At 45.1% G+C, this 17,090-nt stretch overlaps 1 protein-coding gene across 1 annotated transcript in view; it reads right to left on the bottom strand.

Moving 5' to 3' along the window:
* Positions 1–17,090, bottom strand: part of GALM (galactose mutarotase) — an 86,042-nt gene that overhangs the window by 36,649 nt on the left and 32,303 nt on the right. The window contains exon 3 of the mRNA XM_040429588.1: positions 7,467–7,621. Within this exon, the coding sequence (XP_040285522.1) occupies positions 7,467–7,621 (155 nt within the window). The remainder of the gene's footprint in view (positions 1–7,466; positions 7,622–17,090) is intronic.

Genomic DNA, 17,090 nt, shown 5'->3' with positions numbered 1-17,090 from the left:
GCTCTGAGCACTCCCTTAGTGCGCCTGCGCCGATGACATCACCGAAAGAGAAGACGTCATCGGCGCAGGCGCACTGAGGGAGTGCTGAGGAGGAAAGCCTCCTTATCTCAGAGCGCCTGCGCCGAATCAACACAGGCGCGCGATTTTTGAAATGCTGACAGGGCCACCGGAGGAGATCGCGGCTGGCCCTGTCAATCAACAGAAGGAGGGGGCGGTTTTCTGCGGCTGCTACCAGCAAGTAGACGCCCTACTTGCTGGTAGAAAGGTAATTAGCATATCATAAAAGTACGTTTTTTGCTAAATCTACTGAACGAAAATTATTAATAACATAATGTATGGCAATATGGCAGGATAGGGATTATAGGTACACCAAAAAATATATGAGTTTAGTGGGGTGACAGAAGCCCTTTAACAACCTTGAAGGTACCTTATGTAACCAGAGAATTGATTAAGATTCATCTTAGATTGTTTATTGCTATTAGCAATAAGATCCACTATATCAATGTCAGAATGTGGCATCAAAGGCGGCCTGTGAATGGCTGCAACACTGTTACCCAGTCGCTGGTTTGAACTGATGAACACGTACTGTACTTTTCGTGTTTGGGCATGTGTCACGTTATGCTCCAGTGAAAAATAATGAAATCTTATTGTGTTGTTGGCTCTGAGGATTACAGATTGTGATACATATGGTGTTCTTTGAATATGAACTGTGTACTTGGAACCCATAACCAGTGAACTTCATCTTTCAGCTTGCTGGTGGCAGATACGCTTATAAGTGATATTAATTTAGAATGTAAGACCGGAGAATAGGCTTTCCTCATAGGATATCTAACATGCTAGCTCTCTCATATACTTGTATATGTAAAATGTTATTTAATTTAAAATTCCCATTAAAGTCATATTTCATCGCTATTCACAAGCCCCACCTGTTCTGAACTCAATACCTAGGCTGAAATGTGAGCTCATGAGACAATATGGCTATGTTGTCTGTGTTGATCAGTTTCACCCAATGTCTTTCAGATGATCTTTAACTCTACTGATCAGGCATGAAGAATTCAGATGAAGTTTATTCCAGGCTGAATACATGTAATGATGCACAATACAGTAGGTGCAAAGAATCATTGGTACTTGTGGACAGTACTATAGCTTGAACTACAGTGGCTGCCAACCAGGGGCAGACTGACCACAGACCCTACAGGGAAATGTCCTGCTGCCTTGGGGGCCACCCAAGTGCTCCTCACAGCTGCTGGCCGGGTACATAACGATTGAATGATGCTAGGATTAAATAATGCTAGGAGCAACAGACATGCAGGTGCCCTCCTGAATTCAACTGTATCACCATCCTCAGGACAGCAATACAATTGAATATTGCGGTGGAGGCGGCAGTATTTTGTGCTGCACTGTGTATTTGGTTCTTCTGGGGTGGTATTTTTTGCTGCACTGTGATATTACTGGCCCTGCCTACTTCTGTTGTCCCCCCTACTTGCTTTAGCACTGTCTACTTGTGCTTCCCTGCCTTCTGTCAATTTGGACCTGCTTACAACATGGGGCAACTTATTTTTTTTTTCCAGGGCTTCTTTAAGTTCTTACTCTACCTCTTCTGCCAACACACACAGAAAGAACAGAGCCTGGCTGCAGGCCAACACACACAAAAATCTGCAGAGCCTGGCTGCAGGGAAAAATCTGCAGAGCCTGGCTGCAGGGAAAAATCAGCAAAGGCTGGCTGCAGGGAGAATCAGCAGAGCCTGGCTGCAGGGAGAATCAGCAGAGCCTGGCTGCAGGGAGAATCAGCAGAGCCTGGCTGCAGGGAGAATCAGCAGAGCCTGGCTGCAGGGAGAATCAGCAGAGCCTGGCTGCAGAGAGAATCAGCAGAGCCTGGCTACAGAGAGAATCAGCAGAGCCTGGCTGCAGAGAGAATCAGCAGAGCCTGGCTGCAGAGAGAATCAGCAGAGCCTGGCTGCAGAGAGAATCAGCAGAGCCTGGCTGCAGAGAGAATCAGCAGAGCCTGGCTGCAGAGAGAATCAGCAGAGCCTGGCTGCAGGGAGAATCAGCAGAGCCTGGCTGCAGGGAGAATCAGCAGAGCCTGGCTGCAGGGAGAATCAGCAGAGCCTGGCTGCAGAGAGAATCAGCAGAGCCTGGCTACAGAGAGAATCAGCAGAGCCTGGCTGCAGAGAGAATCAGCAGAGCCTGGCTGCAGAGAGAATCAGCAGAGCCTGGCTGCAGGGAGAATCAGCAGAGCCTGGCTGGGGGGAGAATCAGCAGAGCCTGGCTGCGGGGAGAATCAGCAGAGCCTGGCTGCGGGGAGAATCAGCAGAGCCTGGCTGGAGGGAGAATCAGCAGAGCCTGGCTGGAGGGAGAATCAGCAGAGCCTGGCTGCAGGGAGAATCAGCAGAGCCTGGCTGGAGGGAGAATCAGCAGAGCCTGGCTGCAGGGAGAATCAGCAGAGCCTGGCTGCAGGGAGAATCAGCAGAGCCTGGCTGCAGGGAGAATCAGCAGAGCCTGGCTGGAGGGAGAATCAGCAGAGCCTGGCTGCAGGGAGAATCAGCAGAGCCTGGCTGCAGGGAGAATCAGCAGAGCCTGGCTGGAGGGAGAATCAGCAGAGCCTGGCAGCAGGGAGAATCAGCAGAGCCTGGCTGCAGGGAGAATCAGCAGAGCCTGGCTGCAGGGAGAATCTAAGACAGAGATATAGGGAAAAAAAAAGAAGAGGGGATTAGTCACAGACTCCCTGGTGTCTAGAGAGTCTGGGATATCCAGGCAGGGCGCCAAGGGGAACGGACCGTTAGGTGGTGATATGATGTATCTAGGGTCCAAAATATATTTCGGATGAATACTTATTGATTTTTATTATTGTTGTTGTTCTTTTTTGTATATATTTATTAATATATTTTTTTGTGTGTAGGATGTTAAAGGCTGCCACAGGTGTAATGTCCAGATAGAATTAATCTAAAGTGGACATGGTGCATGAAGGAAAAAACAAAACAAAAGAAAAAAGGAACCTGTATACGGCGCCAAATCCCTCAGAGGTAGTCAGCTGCTTATTTTAGAATGGTAGAACAGGGGGTAATGGAGTGCCAAAACCAGCCATCGTCTCATTCACTATTGAAAAATCCCTGATGCTTGTGCAACCCAGCAGGGTTACTTTTAGGATTAAATAGTGATGGTGAATTGAAGATGGTATATTGGAAATAGTATATTAAAAGTAGTATATTAAAAATAGTATATTAAAAATGCCCCAGTGGGAACAGAATATACACTGCTCAAAAAAATAAAGGGAACACAAAAATAACACATCCTAGATCTGAATTAATTAAATATTCTTCTGAAATACTTTGTTCTTTACATAGTTGAATGTGCTGACAACAAAATCACACAAAAAAAAAAAATGGAAATCAAATTTTTTAACCCATGGAGGTCTGGATTTGGAGTCACCCTCAAAATTAAAGTGGAAAAACACACTACAGGCTGATCCAACTTTGATGTAATGTCCTTAAAACAAGGCAAAATGAGGCTCAGTAGTGTGTGTGGCCTCCACGTGCCTGTATGACCTCCCTACAATGCCTGTGCATGCTCCTGATGAGGTGGCGGACGGTCTCCTGAGGGATCTCCTCCCAGACCTGGACTAAAGCATCTGCCAACTCCTGGACAGTCTGTGGTGCAACGTGACGTTGGTGGATAGAGCGAGACGTGATGTCCCAGATGTGCTCAATTGGATTCAGGTCTGGGGAATGGGCGGGCCAGTCCATAGCATCAATGCCTTCGTCTTGCAGGAACTGCTGACACACGCCAGCCACATGAGGTCTAGCATTGTCTTGCATTAGGAGGAACCCAGGGCCAACCGCACCAGCATATGGTCTCACAAGGGGTCTGAGGATCTCATCTCGGTACCTAATGGCAGTCAGGCTACCTCTGGCGAGCACATGGAGGACTGTGCGGCCCTCCAAAGAAATGCCATCCCACATCATTACTGACCTAATGCCAAACCGGTCATGCTGGAGGATGTTGCAGGCAGCAGAACGTTCTCCACGGCATCTCCAGACTCTGTCACGTGTGCTCAGTGTGAACCTGCTTTCATCTGTGAAGAGCACAGGGCGCCAGTGGCGAATTTGCCAATCTTGGTGTTTTCTGGCAAATGCCAAACGTCCTGCACGGTGTTGGGCTGTAAGCACAACCCCCACCTGTGGACGTCGGGCCCTCATATCACCCTCATGGAGTCTGTTTCTGACCATTTGAGCAGACACATGCACATTTGTGCCCTGCTGGAGGTCATTTTGCAGGGCTCTGGCAGTGCTCCTCCTGTTCCTCCTTGCACAAAGGCGGAGGTAGCGGTCCTGCTGCTGGGTTGTTGCCCTCCTACGGCCTCCTCCACGTCTCCTGATGTACTGGCCTGTCTCCTGGTAGCGCCTCCATGCTCTGGACACTACGCTGACAGACACAGCAAACCTTCTTGCCACAGCTCCCATTGATGTGCCATCCTGGATAAGCTGCACTACCTGAGCCACTTGTGTGGGTTGTAGACTCCGTTTCATGCTACCACTAGAGTGAAAGCATCGGCAGCATTCAAAAGTGACCAAAACATCAGCCAGGAAGCATAGGAACTGAGAAGTGGTCAGGTCACCACCTGCAGAACCACTCCTTTATTGGGGTGTCTTGCTAATTGCCTATAATTTCCACCTGTTGTCTATCCCATTTGCACGACAGCATGTGAAATTGATTGTCACTCAGTGTTGCTTCCTAAGTGGACAGTTTTATTTCACAGAAGTGTGATTGACTTGGAGTTACATTGTGTTGTTTAAGTGTTCCCTTTATTTTTTTGAGCAGTGTATTTTTCAATCAAGGTATTCCCTCTAGAAAAGAATTTTCTAGAATGCAATATTAGAAATGGAAATTTTCAAGTAAAAAAACTTTAAAGTAAGAAAACTCACTTCACCCAAGAGGGGCAGGGTGGGATAAAGCACATAACACCCACTCTGCTTCCTCCTGCGCCTGGGTCGCCTAAAAGATCGTCTGTAAATAAACGGCAGTCACAGCTGGAACGTCTGGTAAATTTCCTCTTTATTAGCACAGGGTAGGGTAAAGGTAAAAGTGGGCTCAACGCGTTTCGGGGTCACCAAGGATCCCCTTCATCAGGAGTTGCTCCTGATGAAGGGGATCCTTGGTGACCCCGAAACGCGTTGAGCCCACTTTTACATTTACCCTACCCTGTGCTAATAAAGAGGAAATTTACCAGACGTTCCAGCTGTGACTGCCGTTTATTTCCAGACGATCTTTTAGGCGACCCAGGCGCAGGAGGAAGCAGAGTGGGTGTTATGTGCTTTATCCCACCCTGCCCCTCCTGGGTGAAGTGAGTTTTCTTACTTTAAAGTTTTTTTACTTGAAAATTTCCATTTCTAATATTGCATTCTAGAAAATTCTTTTCTAGAGGGAATACCTTGATTGAAAAATATATTCTGTTCCCACTGGGGCATTTTTAATATACTATTTTTAATATACTACTTTTAATATACTATTTCCAATATACCATCTTCAATTCACCATCACTATTTAATCCTAAAAGTAACCCTGCTGGGTTGCACAAGCATCAGGGATTTTTCAATAGTGAATGAGACGATGGCTGGTTTTGGCACTCCATTACCCCCTGTTCTACCATTCTAAAATAAGCAGCTGACTACCTCTGAGGGATTTGGCGCCGTATACAGGTTCCTTTTTTCTTTTGTTTTGTTTTTTCCTTCATGCAGGGAGAATCAGCAGAGCCTGGCTACAGGGAGAATCAGCAGAGCCTGGCTGCAGGGAGAATTAGCAGAGCCTGGCTGCAGGGAGAATCAGCAGAGCCTGGCTGCAGGGAGAATCAGCAGAGCCTGGCTGCAGAGAGAATCAGCAGAGCCTGGCTGCAGGGAAAATCAGCAGAGCCTGGCTGCAGGGAAAATCAGCGGAGTCTGGCTGCAGGGAGGTTGTAGGGACAAACTTCACAAACACAATGCAATAACAGCAATATGATAATGCATATGAATCATGAAGATATGAGACATGACACAAATACCAATTTAACCCACACTTAACCCCTTTAACCCTCTTTAACGCCTTGATGACCTCAGCTGTACACGGACATGATAAAAAGAAGAAAATAATATTTTTCAATGATTTTTTTCCAGTATTAAAGGGGTTGTCTTACTTCTGTAAATGGCATTTATCATGTAAAGAAAGTTAATACAAGGCTCTTACTAATGTGATGTGTTGGATTAATTTTTCCATCACATTATACATTGCTCGTATCCATGTTTATGACCACCCTGCAATCCAGCAGTGGTGGTCCTGCTTGCACACTATAAAAAAAAGTGCTGACCTATGTGCACTCCCGTGGTCCCAGCCACCAGAGAAGGCTACACTTTTTCCTATAGTGTGCAAGAACGGCCACTGCTGTTGGATTGCATGGTGGTCATAACCATGGAAACTGGCAGTAAGTAATGTGATGAAAAAAAGAATCCAGCCAGCAAAGGAGGCAATATGGCCAATAACAATACATTAGTAAGTGACTTGTATTAACTTTCTCTACATTATAAATGCCATTTGTATGTCAGTTCTTAGTTTAGCGAAGCAGGCAGAAGTAGGAACCCGCTCTGCTGCGCTAATCCTGGCATAGTACATGGGTACAGAGTGTGGTATGCCAGGAGTTAGTAACCCTCCGTGAGGCACGGGCAGGAGCAGCAATATGCGCTCCTGCCCGTACTCACAGCGCTGCTGTGGCCCTATTCATAAAATATCATGTTCGTACCCAGTACATCACTGAGCTGTAAGTGGTGTACAGAGAAGTGAATTTTAAGTGCACAGGGAATGGTGCGATTTAGGCAGGTAAAAGTGTAATAAAAATACAAAAAGACTTAATAAAGTATATTTGAAAAAGGTTTACTGTGGCATTAAATTAAATAAAATTTTACTCAAAAGTTTAGTTATTCTTTAACTACTCCCTCCTGACTTCTGCACAGGTCACAGAGTATGCCTAACAAACTCTCCTGTAGACGTCAATGAGGTCTCCTCATTGTCTATGGCCCATGGGGCTGCCGTAAAGCATCTCTAAATGCTGTAAAGAAATATAATTAAAAAACCTGCAATCAGAAAATAAAAAACAAACTATGTTTTAGAAAAAATGTGTCACTATCTGGTTTTTAACTGGCAAAAAAAAAAAAATCACATTCCCTTTAAGCTCAAAATGGTATGTTTCCCCAAGTGATCCACTATAGCAAGTTTTTAAGTGAGGATGAATGAAGACACCATTCTGCAGAGGTCAGGAGAACACTGGTCACTGCTTCATTATGGGAACTGTGGGAGAAGAAGTTCTAGTTGGGTGGTAAACTGACCCATTCATATGAATGTATTTTACCTAAACACCAACACCACATTAGCCTCCATTCTGTGTATACTAATCTATATAAATATAGTGTATAAATGTATATTTATTATCTTATCCTTACCTTATCAAAGCCCTTGATTCCTCCGTGGATGCTATTTGGCCCATTATTAATAGGTAACTTGTAATCTTCTCCGTCAACACTAAATTTACCATGGGCAATCCTGTTTGCAACTCGCCCAACCACTGCTCCAAAGTAGGGATGCTTGTTTAAGTATCCTGAAAAAATATCTTACATTAATCAAATCTAAACATGATGATTGTGGAACAGATAACTGGGGTCCTGATATGATACAGCCATTGAGATCAGTTCACGAAAGCCAATTGTAACCACAATAATTGGGATATGGGGACAGATCTTTACAAGTGAACTACATCCATTGCAGGAATTGATTTCGGCAAAATTATCACTAAGACAAGCAACTCGTTTTAGTCAGAAAATTAGTGGTGGAGATCAAGGTTTGTTGTTATGCTGTTTCAAGTTACTCAGTTTCAAAGAGCATCTGTCAGCATGATCAACCCTACACTGCCTGGTAGGGTTGATCATGCTGAGTAAAACAATACCTTATTCATTCCTTTATGTTGCCCCGTTCCCAAGAAGTTTCCATCTTTTGTTAATAAGCCAAATTCCTTCTTGGACCACCGAGAGGCCAGCCAGAGCCCTCGGAGCACCAGTTTTTTGTCAACACCCTGCAGTTATGGTCATTCCCCCACTTCCCATTTTTTACCCATCTTCTCCCACCTCCATTGTGGTCTCGACGTTACTCAGTGGGTATCTGCACTGATGCAGATGTTTGGCCCTGTCAATCCAGAGGAGCCATAACTACGGAGTGTTGACAAACTGGTGCTCCGATGGATGTGGCCAGCCCCTTGGTGCTCCAAGAAGGTAATTTGTATATTAATAAAAACTGACTTTTCTTAGGAACGGGGCATAAATACGGTATCATTTTACTCTGCATGATCAACTCTACCAGGCAGTATACCGGATTTAATAGAGTTGCTCATGCTGACAGATGTTCTTGAAATAAAGTATGACTGAATCTTGAAGGTCCAACTGCTGAAGACATTAAGGGGGACATTTATCATCTCCTGTAGGCCATAAAACTGGTGTCAAAAGGTTATTGCAACTTTTTGAGAGCTTTAGAGGGCGGGGAGTGGGCTGTACAGCCAGCCCAGCACAGTTATTTATTATTAATCTATACCAGGAAATTGGAGCAGATTATAGCGGAAATCCCTTGCTGGTGTAGATTTCCATTTTGGTGACCTGCACAGATGCGCCTCTTAACTAGAGATGGCCTTGCGGTTCGCCCGCCGGTTGGTTCGCGCGAACTTTGCGCGTTCGCGATTCGCCGAACATGCGAACATATGGCGATATTCGCGCCTGCCATATTCTTTTACATTGTGAAGAACTTTGACCCATGACACATCCATCAGGTGGTACAGGACAGCCAATTGAGACGTTTCAGCACATGGACATACCCCCTACCTTATAAATAAACCTGATCTGGGCGCCATTTTACATTCAGTCTTTTGCCAGTGTAGGGAGAGGTTGCTGTGTGGAGCAGGGACAGACTGTTAGGGACACAAATCGCTAGCTAATAGGGCCACAAAAGTCCTTTTAAGGACTGGCATAAGTGTGCTATCGATAGGTGTGACATACTGAGGGGTGTAATATATTTATAATATACTTTCGAACATAGAAAGTACCGTATATTATAGTGCAATTGTATTGTGCAGCAGTTGTGTGCGGTTCTGCTGTGATACTGCAGCCACACAGAGGGACAAACGCTATTGGAACAAATCATTTCTACTGGTGTGATTTACCAGTTGCCCCCCCAAAAAACTGATTGAAGCAGGGATTTTATATACCAATAATATACGTTCTATATAGTGGATTTTTAAGTAGTGCAGCATTTGTCTGCGGTTTTGCTGCATTACCGCATCTACACAGAGTGAAAAACACTATTTGAAGAAATAATTTCTACTGGTGTGATTTACCAGTTGCCCCCCAAAAAAACTGATTGAAGCAGGGATTTTATATACCAATATTATACGTTCTATATAGTGCATTTAGGTAGTGCAGAATTTGTCAGCGGTTTGCTGCGTTACCACTACACAAAGTGAAAAACACTATTTGAAGAACTAATTTCTACTGGTGTGATTAACCAGTTGCCCCCCAAAAAAACTGATTGAGGCAGGGGTGTGATATATCTTCTTCCACAAATACTGCTCTTCTATAGGGACTATTGTCAAAGGGTCATTTTGAAAATGACAGGCAGAGGAAGAGGCAGGCCATTCCACAGGGGTGGTAGTGGTCGGGCAGGTGCACCAGGCCGGAGCCTAAGTGGGAAGTTGCAGAAGGTGCGTGCGATTACGTCAAAGGAAGCACCAGACTTGGTTGAGTGGCTCCCTCAGCCTTCCACTTCTGCACCCTCCTCATCCTCTCTATCTGCACCCTCTTCACTCTCTGTTGTGTCCACCCCCAAAGACACCACCACTATATCCCCTCCGCTCGAGTCAGAGGAATTATTTTCCCATATATTCCAAGACCTTTCCTATGCGCAGCCATTCTTGACATCGGATCAGGAAAAGGAGGAATCAACGGTCGCCACCCAGCATTCTGACGACAGTACCCAGATGAGCCCAAGGAGGGTGGTCCCTGCTGTTGCTGCCTACTGCGAGATCTCTAATGTCAGTGGTGGTGAAGGTGACGAATCCGATGATGACGTGTCGATGGACGTCACGTGGGTGCCCACAAGAGAAAAAGAGGAGGGGAGTTCAGAGGGAGAGATGGAGCAGCAGATAGGCAGGAGAAGCAGGCAGAACTTACAGTGCACAGGAGGCAAAAAGCAGACTGCTAATGTATCTGGAACGAAACATCCACCATGCACGGTCACATCTGGCGCCCCCAGGACGCCGGCACATGGCTCCGCAGTGTGGGCTTTTTTTAATGTGTCCGCTGCTGACAATAGTGTTGCCATCTGCAGCCTGTGCTGTCAACGCATAAGTCGCTGTAAGCCCAACACTCACCTAGGGACGACCGCCTTAAGAAGGCACCTGGCGTCCCATCACCGAGCCCAGTGGGAGCAACACCGTCATAACCCACAAAGCCACACTCCCAGCGCTCACCGTCCGGCCTCTTCTCCTTCTCTCTCCTCCCAGTTATCCTCCACTCCACCTTCCACCGTGCCATCGTCACGTTCATCTGGCAAAAGGCAGGCTTCCTTGCCCCAAATGTTCGAGCGAAAAAAGATGACGACGCCGGATAACCCTCTTGCCCAACGGCTGACCGCTGGCTTGTCGGAACTGCTAGCCCGCCAACTACTGCCATATAAACTGGTGGACTCGGAGGCCTTTAGAAAATTTGTGGCCATTAAAACACCGCAATGGAAGGTCCCTGGAAGGAAATATTTCTCCCAGAAGGGCATCCCAGAGCTATATGGCCACGTTCAGCGGCAAGTGAATGTATCTCTAGCACACAGTGTCGGTGCCAAGATACATCTGATCACAGACACGTGGTCTAGCTCTAAGAAGCGATGAACCCCTGGACTACTGGGTGTGCAGGCTTGACCTGTGGCCAGAGCTGGCACAATTTGCCATGGAACTGTTGGCTTGCCCCTCATCCAGTGTCCTGTCCGAAAGGACGTTCAGTGCAGCAGGGGGTAAGCGCACTCACCTAGCTCACGACAGTGTGGACTACCTCACATTTCTAAAAATGAATGAGGCAAGGATCTCAGAGGAATTTAACACGTGACGAGTCGACCATGTTTGATTGAAATTCCTCATGACAGCCAACAAATATCCGCCACCACCCAGAACAAATAATGGTCCCTGTCTTAGGTAAATACAGCGGCATAAAAGGCCTTTATTGTCCGCTGAATGCCTAATTTTTGAGGCCTGTACTGGGCGACAGTTACATATTTATCCTGTGACCGCCTAATGTACCTCCAGCCACAGAATCCTAAATTCTTTGCTGTCAGGTGAATGCCTATTGGCTAATTTTTGGGGCCTGTACGCTAGAGCTTGAATTCCTGGGTTTCTTGAAATGCTATCCAACTTCTCCAGGTATTGAGGAACTTCTCATTGTTTCTTAATGAAGCGGTTAGATACTCCTTCCTCATAATGTCAAACCACATTGAGATTGTGGGAGCAGAAGTTTGTCTCCACCTACAGGGGATGCATGCTCTTGCAGCGTTAACCAGATGTTGCACCACCGATTTTTTGTAAGTCGCAATAGACATCTCGCACTGGTGGAGCAGGAAGAACGCCAGCGTATTCGGCAGGACAATGGTGGTGAATGCGCCACACCCCCTCCCAAAACCCAGTGAGAGCCAAACACTCCCAGAAAATATGTAACATGGTGCCCCTGGCGTCTCCACATCGCCAACAAAGCTGATAGACTATAGGAAAGATGGCGTGTAGTTTTGTGGGTACACGGTACCATCTGGAAAGTGTTTTAAATCATGCTTCTTGTATGTTACTAGCTATTGAAGATTTGTGCGTGCAAGCATACAGTCTATCCCTCTGTTCTGTCGAGAAAGTTAAACCCAGATCCTGTTCCCAGTTGAGTATGTAGTTTGGGGGTGGTTGATCAGAAGGTGAGACCAATAGATTATATGTTTTGGAAAGAGTGTGTCTGATTACGCCTGTTTGTTCACAATACAGTTCAAAGTCGGTCTTGGCTCTTGTATATGTGGCTGCTGAGGGTAGCCACATATAGGTGGGTTTTTCCCCATCCATGTTGGTGCGTGGGAGTGCCCAGGAATCCGATGTTACGAAATGGGGAGGTATCTGGGTTAAGTATAGGGTGAGACCAAGTCTCGTCAGCTACTCTAACAATTAGCAACAGTGCTAATAAACTGTGTATTGTCCGCCCCGGAAATACTTCCAAAGAGGACAGTAAACACAGTACCCTAGTGGGGGTAAATGGAACAACTGACCAAAAAAGTAAACAAGAAACAGTAAAAGAGCAACCGTTGATCACTATTATAATGGAAGATCAGTTTTCTATGGGGAAGCGAAGCTTCAGGTTGTAAGGCGTATGGCCTCATGGTGGACGTAAGGTCTGCGGCATATTTAAGCAGTAGCAAGATAATAATAGAGGTAATGTTGGGAAGTCTACGGTTTTCCTCAGCAAATGTCCGAAAACAAAACATGCAAAGAATGCCATGATGAGTCACATCCCGTAGCAGGGCCAAAGAGGACAGTAAACACAGTACCCTAGTGGGGGAAAATGGAACAACTGACCAAAAAAGTAAACAAGAAACAGTAAAAGAGCAACCGTTGATCACTATTATAATGGAAGATCAAATTTCTATGGGGAAGCGAAGCTTCAGGTTGTAAGGCGTATGGCCTCATGGTGGACGTAAGGTCTGCGGCATATTTAAGCAGTAGCAAGATAATAATAGAGGTAATGTTGGGAAGTCGACGGTTTTCCTCAGCAAACGTCCGAAAACAAAACATGCAAAGAATGCCATGATGAGTCACATCCCGTAGCAGGGCCGATTCAGGTGGTGGATACGGCAGAGGCAAGAGTGTGGAGTCTTCAGGTGCACTCAACGGGGCGGAGTGCGTTGGCATCTCAATGGGGAGCGATGTGGACGTCCCCGGGTTTTGTTCGGGCGTCCGCTCGCAGAACGCTGAGACGTAGGTGGTTGGCTCATCCAAAACTGCTCCCTGCTCAGGGTCTGGAGCTGAATAAGAGGTGGTACTGTCCAGTCAGGAACTGGGAACGGAGGAATGTCCAGGAATTTAAAGGCCTCTGGTAGATCCTCTGGAGAGCAAACGGACAGGGACTGACCACCAGGCTTACGTATTATGATGTGGAATAGATGGCCCCAGGGGTAAGATGCTCCTGTTTCCTTTATGGCCTCTAGAAAAGGTCGGACAAGTCTCCTCATGTAGAGAGTTAATCTGGAGACATCAGGTAAGACCAGGATTGATTGGCCCTCAAAGTGGATCTCTTTCTTCTCCCAGGCTTTGCGAAGAATGTCTTCTTTTATTTTGTAGAAATGAATGCGGCAAATTACATCACGTGGCCTGTCAGAGTCACAATATCCCGGACTCACTGTCCTGTGGATCCTGTCTAATTCAATCTTAGTTTGTGGTGGTCTGTCCAGGATCTTGTTAAATATGGATACCACTGTGTTGTAGAAGTGGTCACTGGAAATTGTTTCCGGGAGATTACGTAAGATTGTTACGACGGACTCTGTTTTCCACATCATCGAGGTGAAGAGAGAAGTCTTTCAATTGAGAGGTATGGGAGGCCAGGATATCCGTAAGGGAGGACAACTTGGAGGAGGACACAGAAAATTGTTGTTCAAGGGACTTCACCCTTCCTTTCATCTATGGCCTGTACCGTGTCTTGCACTGTTTGCAGGGCTTGGGCTTGTTTGGCCTCTATGTGGGCCACCTGGTCTTCCAGGTCTGATCTGGTAGGTAGGGCTCTCACCATTTCCCACAGTTCTGCCAATGTGCGGTCTAGGGTAGCAGGTTGGGGTGATTCTCCCAGTCGACCCCCAGGTGTATGTGGTGTGGAGGAGAATATGGAAGGTATGCTCTGACTGAGCATTGGTGTCTCTGCCACTATGAGGGAGGAGGTCGGTACCTGTACAGGCTGCAATCCGGGTCCGGCCTCTTGCGGTGAGTCCCTTTTTTGCTCAGGCCTCTGCAGACCCGGGGCATAATCAGCAGGAGTCTGCGGGCCCCGGTGAATCTCTCCGTGCCATGGGGCTAAGTGGGGCTGTGTGTGGGTTTTTACCGCGTCCCGTCTGGCACGGGGTCACGGTGCGCTTTTGCTGGGGTGAAGGGCGGTTCTGTAGATCTCAGCACAGGCGGCGCGTCCGCCATTAGTGGCAATTCTCTGCCTGTCTGCTCCGGGGGTCGCACGAACCTCCCGATAGATTGACCAGGTTGGCTCCTGGACCTCTTCCCTTTTGTCATGGCCCGGTGGGATCGGGTATGGTGCTTCTCCCCGTGGATTCCCTGAAGGCGATCACGGAACTCAGGGTATGTGCGTCTTCACGCGGCCATGTCGAAGCCACGCCCCCAAAACATTTTATTTTTTTTTACTTTTTGCTAGGTCCACAAGTGGACCACAATTTGCAATCATTAGATTGCAACTTGTACAGAATAATGGAATAGAATAATAAAACAGCAGGCACCCAGCGGCTGTGGTGCTCGCTTCGCTGCGGAGCGGGCGCCATCTTTAAAGACCCAATGTCGTGAAGGGGTTAAAGGGTGAGTTTTTATAAAACATTTGATTTTTCATAAAGAAATATGAAAGGTTTTGATCAGTGAGGGTCTGAATGCTGAGACCCCCACCGATCGCTAGAACAAGGAGAGAGAAGCACTCGCATATCGCGCTCTCTCCTCGCTGCAGGAGAGGAAGTGAGGTGGACTCAATAGAAAATTTATGGGCCTGTCTCAATTCTGTCCCCTAAAGTGAGGAGAGAGTGCGCTATGTGAGCGCTTCTCTCTACTAGTTCTAGCGATCTTTGGGGGTTTCAGCACTCAGAACCCCACTGATGAAAAACCTTTTATATATCTCTATGACATATTAAAAGTTTTATGAAAACTCAGTGACCCTTTGATTGCTCAGACTGATCTCAGTAAAGCCAAGATCTCACTTCAGTTAAGCCTCATTCACACGTCCGTGTCTGTGGTTAAATCCGTCAAAAGGTGGTAATTTATGTCTCTGTGAAGATGTCAGTGATGGGTCTGTGTGTCATCCATGTTTCACTGACACTGAACACCTGAAAAATAGTTTTCAAAGCATCTCTTCCTAATGATCAGTGAAACACGGATGGCATCCGTGTTGTATCCGTGGTTTTCACGGACACATAGACTATAATGGGTGTGATAGATCTGTGATATAGATAGAGCATGCATCCATGCTAAAAAAATTGACCCACGGAACATGCTAAAACACTAATGTGTGAATGAATGGGGACGTGTGCTGTCCGTGGAGAACATGGAACACTGACCTGTGAATGAGGCTCTTATTTGGTCAGTTATTTCCCTCAGTTATTGTCTGCCAAAACCAGGTGCGAAGCAAAAGCACAGAACAGGTGCAGATCTCTCCATTATACCTTATCTCTGTGTAGGCTTCACTACTGGTTTTCGCTCACAATAACTGATGGAAATAACTGAAGTGAGAACTTGACCTAACTTGGGTGTTTCCTCTTCTATATAGATCATTTGCACATCTGCTGACTGCTACCTCCAGGTGCCTTACTTTCTACTGTGGCATCTTTGTGGTTCCATGTCCTCTTAAGGCTACAGTTGCATTTATCTGTTAGGCTGAAGATATGGTGCTCTATTCCCATTACCATCTGATTCAGATGCAATTTTAATTTCTATTTTTACACTTAGCTTCTTCCAAGCCTAACTGGCGGCAATGCCCTTGACCCTTGTTTCTTACCTTGTTCTACCATCTTCTCTCATTGCTCCCTGTATGGTACTTCACTGGCAAGCCTATCCAGAGCTATAGTAACTTATTACATTATTACAATTATTCTCTTGTACTGGAAATCTATAATCCTATACCTCAATCTCACAGTACAATCCAGTAATCCTTTCCTAGTTTATAGCTCTTATGGATTATATCAACATGTATTAGATTGCTTTACATTTGCTTTTTGATTGTTCTTGTATTGTTGGGGCTTTGTTTGCTCTCAAGTCAGTTTAGGGTGTAGATACGGATACAGCTCAGTATATTGACATGAACTATACTTTTATAACAGATGGTATCCTGTTTTATATAAAATTTAATTTTTTTATGTAATATAGGAACTTTATTATTTAATACATAGTGTAACTATGGTTGAACTACAGATTTATTGATTATTGCTCAGCTAATCAATACTTTAGCATTACAGAAGCCCTGTTTGCTGTTTAGAGGCTCTCCCTGTCTGAACTGTTGTGAGATTTAAAACACATCATATCTGGATTTTTATAACTTAATTAGATTAACACACACTCTATCATCTGGCGTTGCATTAAAAAAAACTTATATTTTAATTAAAGGACAAAATAATAAAATAAATCAATTAATAGCATGTATATACATAATAATTCATCAGCCCTAATGTACCACAATACACAATTTTATATACAAAGTAATAAAATATTTTAAAAAATATTAAAATAAGTAAAAAAGGCAGCTTCCAAGTCTGTTCTTATTCTTATTGTTGCTCCATAATTGTGTCCAGAATAAAATATTTTAGGGCAATGAGTTCTTATTTGAGATGATCGATCGATGAGTTATTTATCAAAGCCAGTGATGATGAAGACTGTGATATTTCAATAAAAAAAAGTAAAAAAGAAAAAATATATATAAAAATGTATAAGAAAGTATATTAAAAAAGTATTCCAATTGATCGTGACAATCTGTGATTTATATGGTTATTTTTTATTAATTATTTAGTTATTTTTCTTAATTAATTATGAATAGTCCATCAAATGTCCTTTAAATTATATTATTTTTGTGATTTTTCTTAATGTGCAAAATAATGGATAGTGTGTCTTTAATCGTTCTGTAGTGCCCCTTATTGTGTTGAGAATTATCAGTTCATCCAAAGTGTTTAACCCCTTCAGGACCCTGCCATATTTCACCTTAAGGACCAGACCATTTTTTGCAAATCTGACATGTGTCACTTTATGTGGTGATAACTTTAAAACGCTTTTA

This window comes from Bufo bufo, chromosome 4, assembly GCF_905171765.1.
Source record: "Bufo bufo chromosome 4, aBufBuf1.1, whole genome shotgun sequence".
In the NCBI taxonomy this organism is placed as follows: Eukaryota; Metazoa; Chordata; class Amphibia; order Anura; family Bufonidae; genus Bufo; species Bufo bufo.
This window is presented reverse-complemented; position numbering and strand designations above follow the sequence as displayed.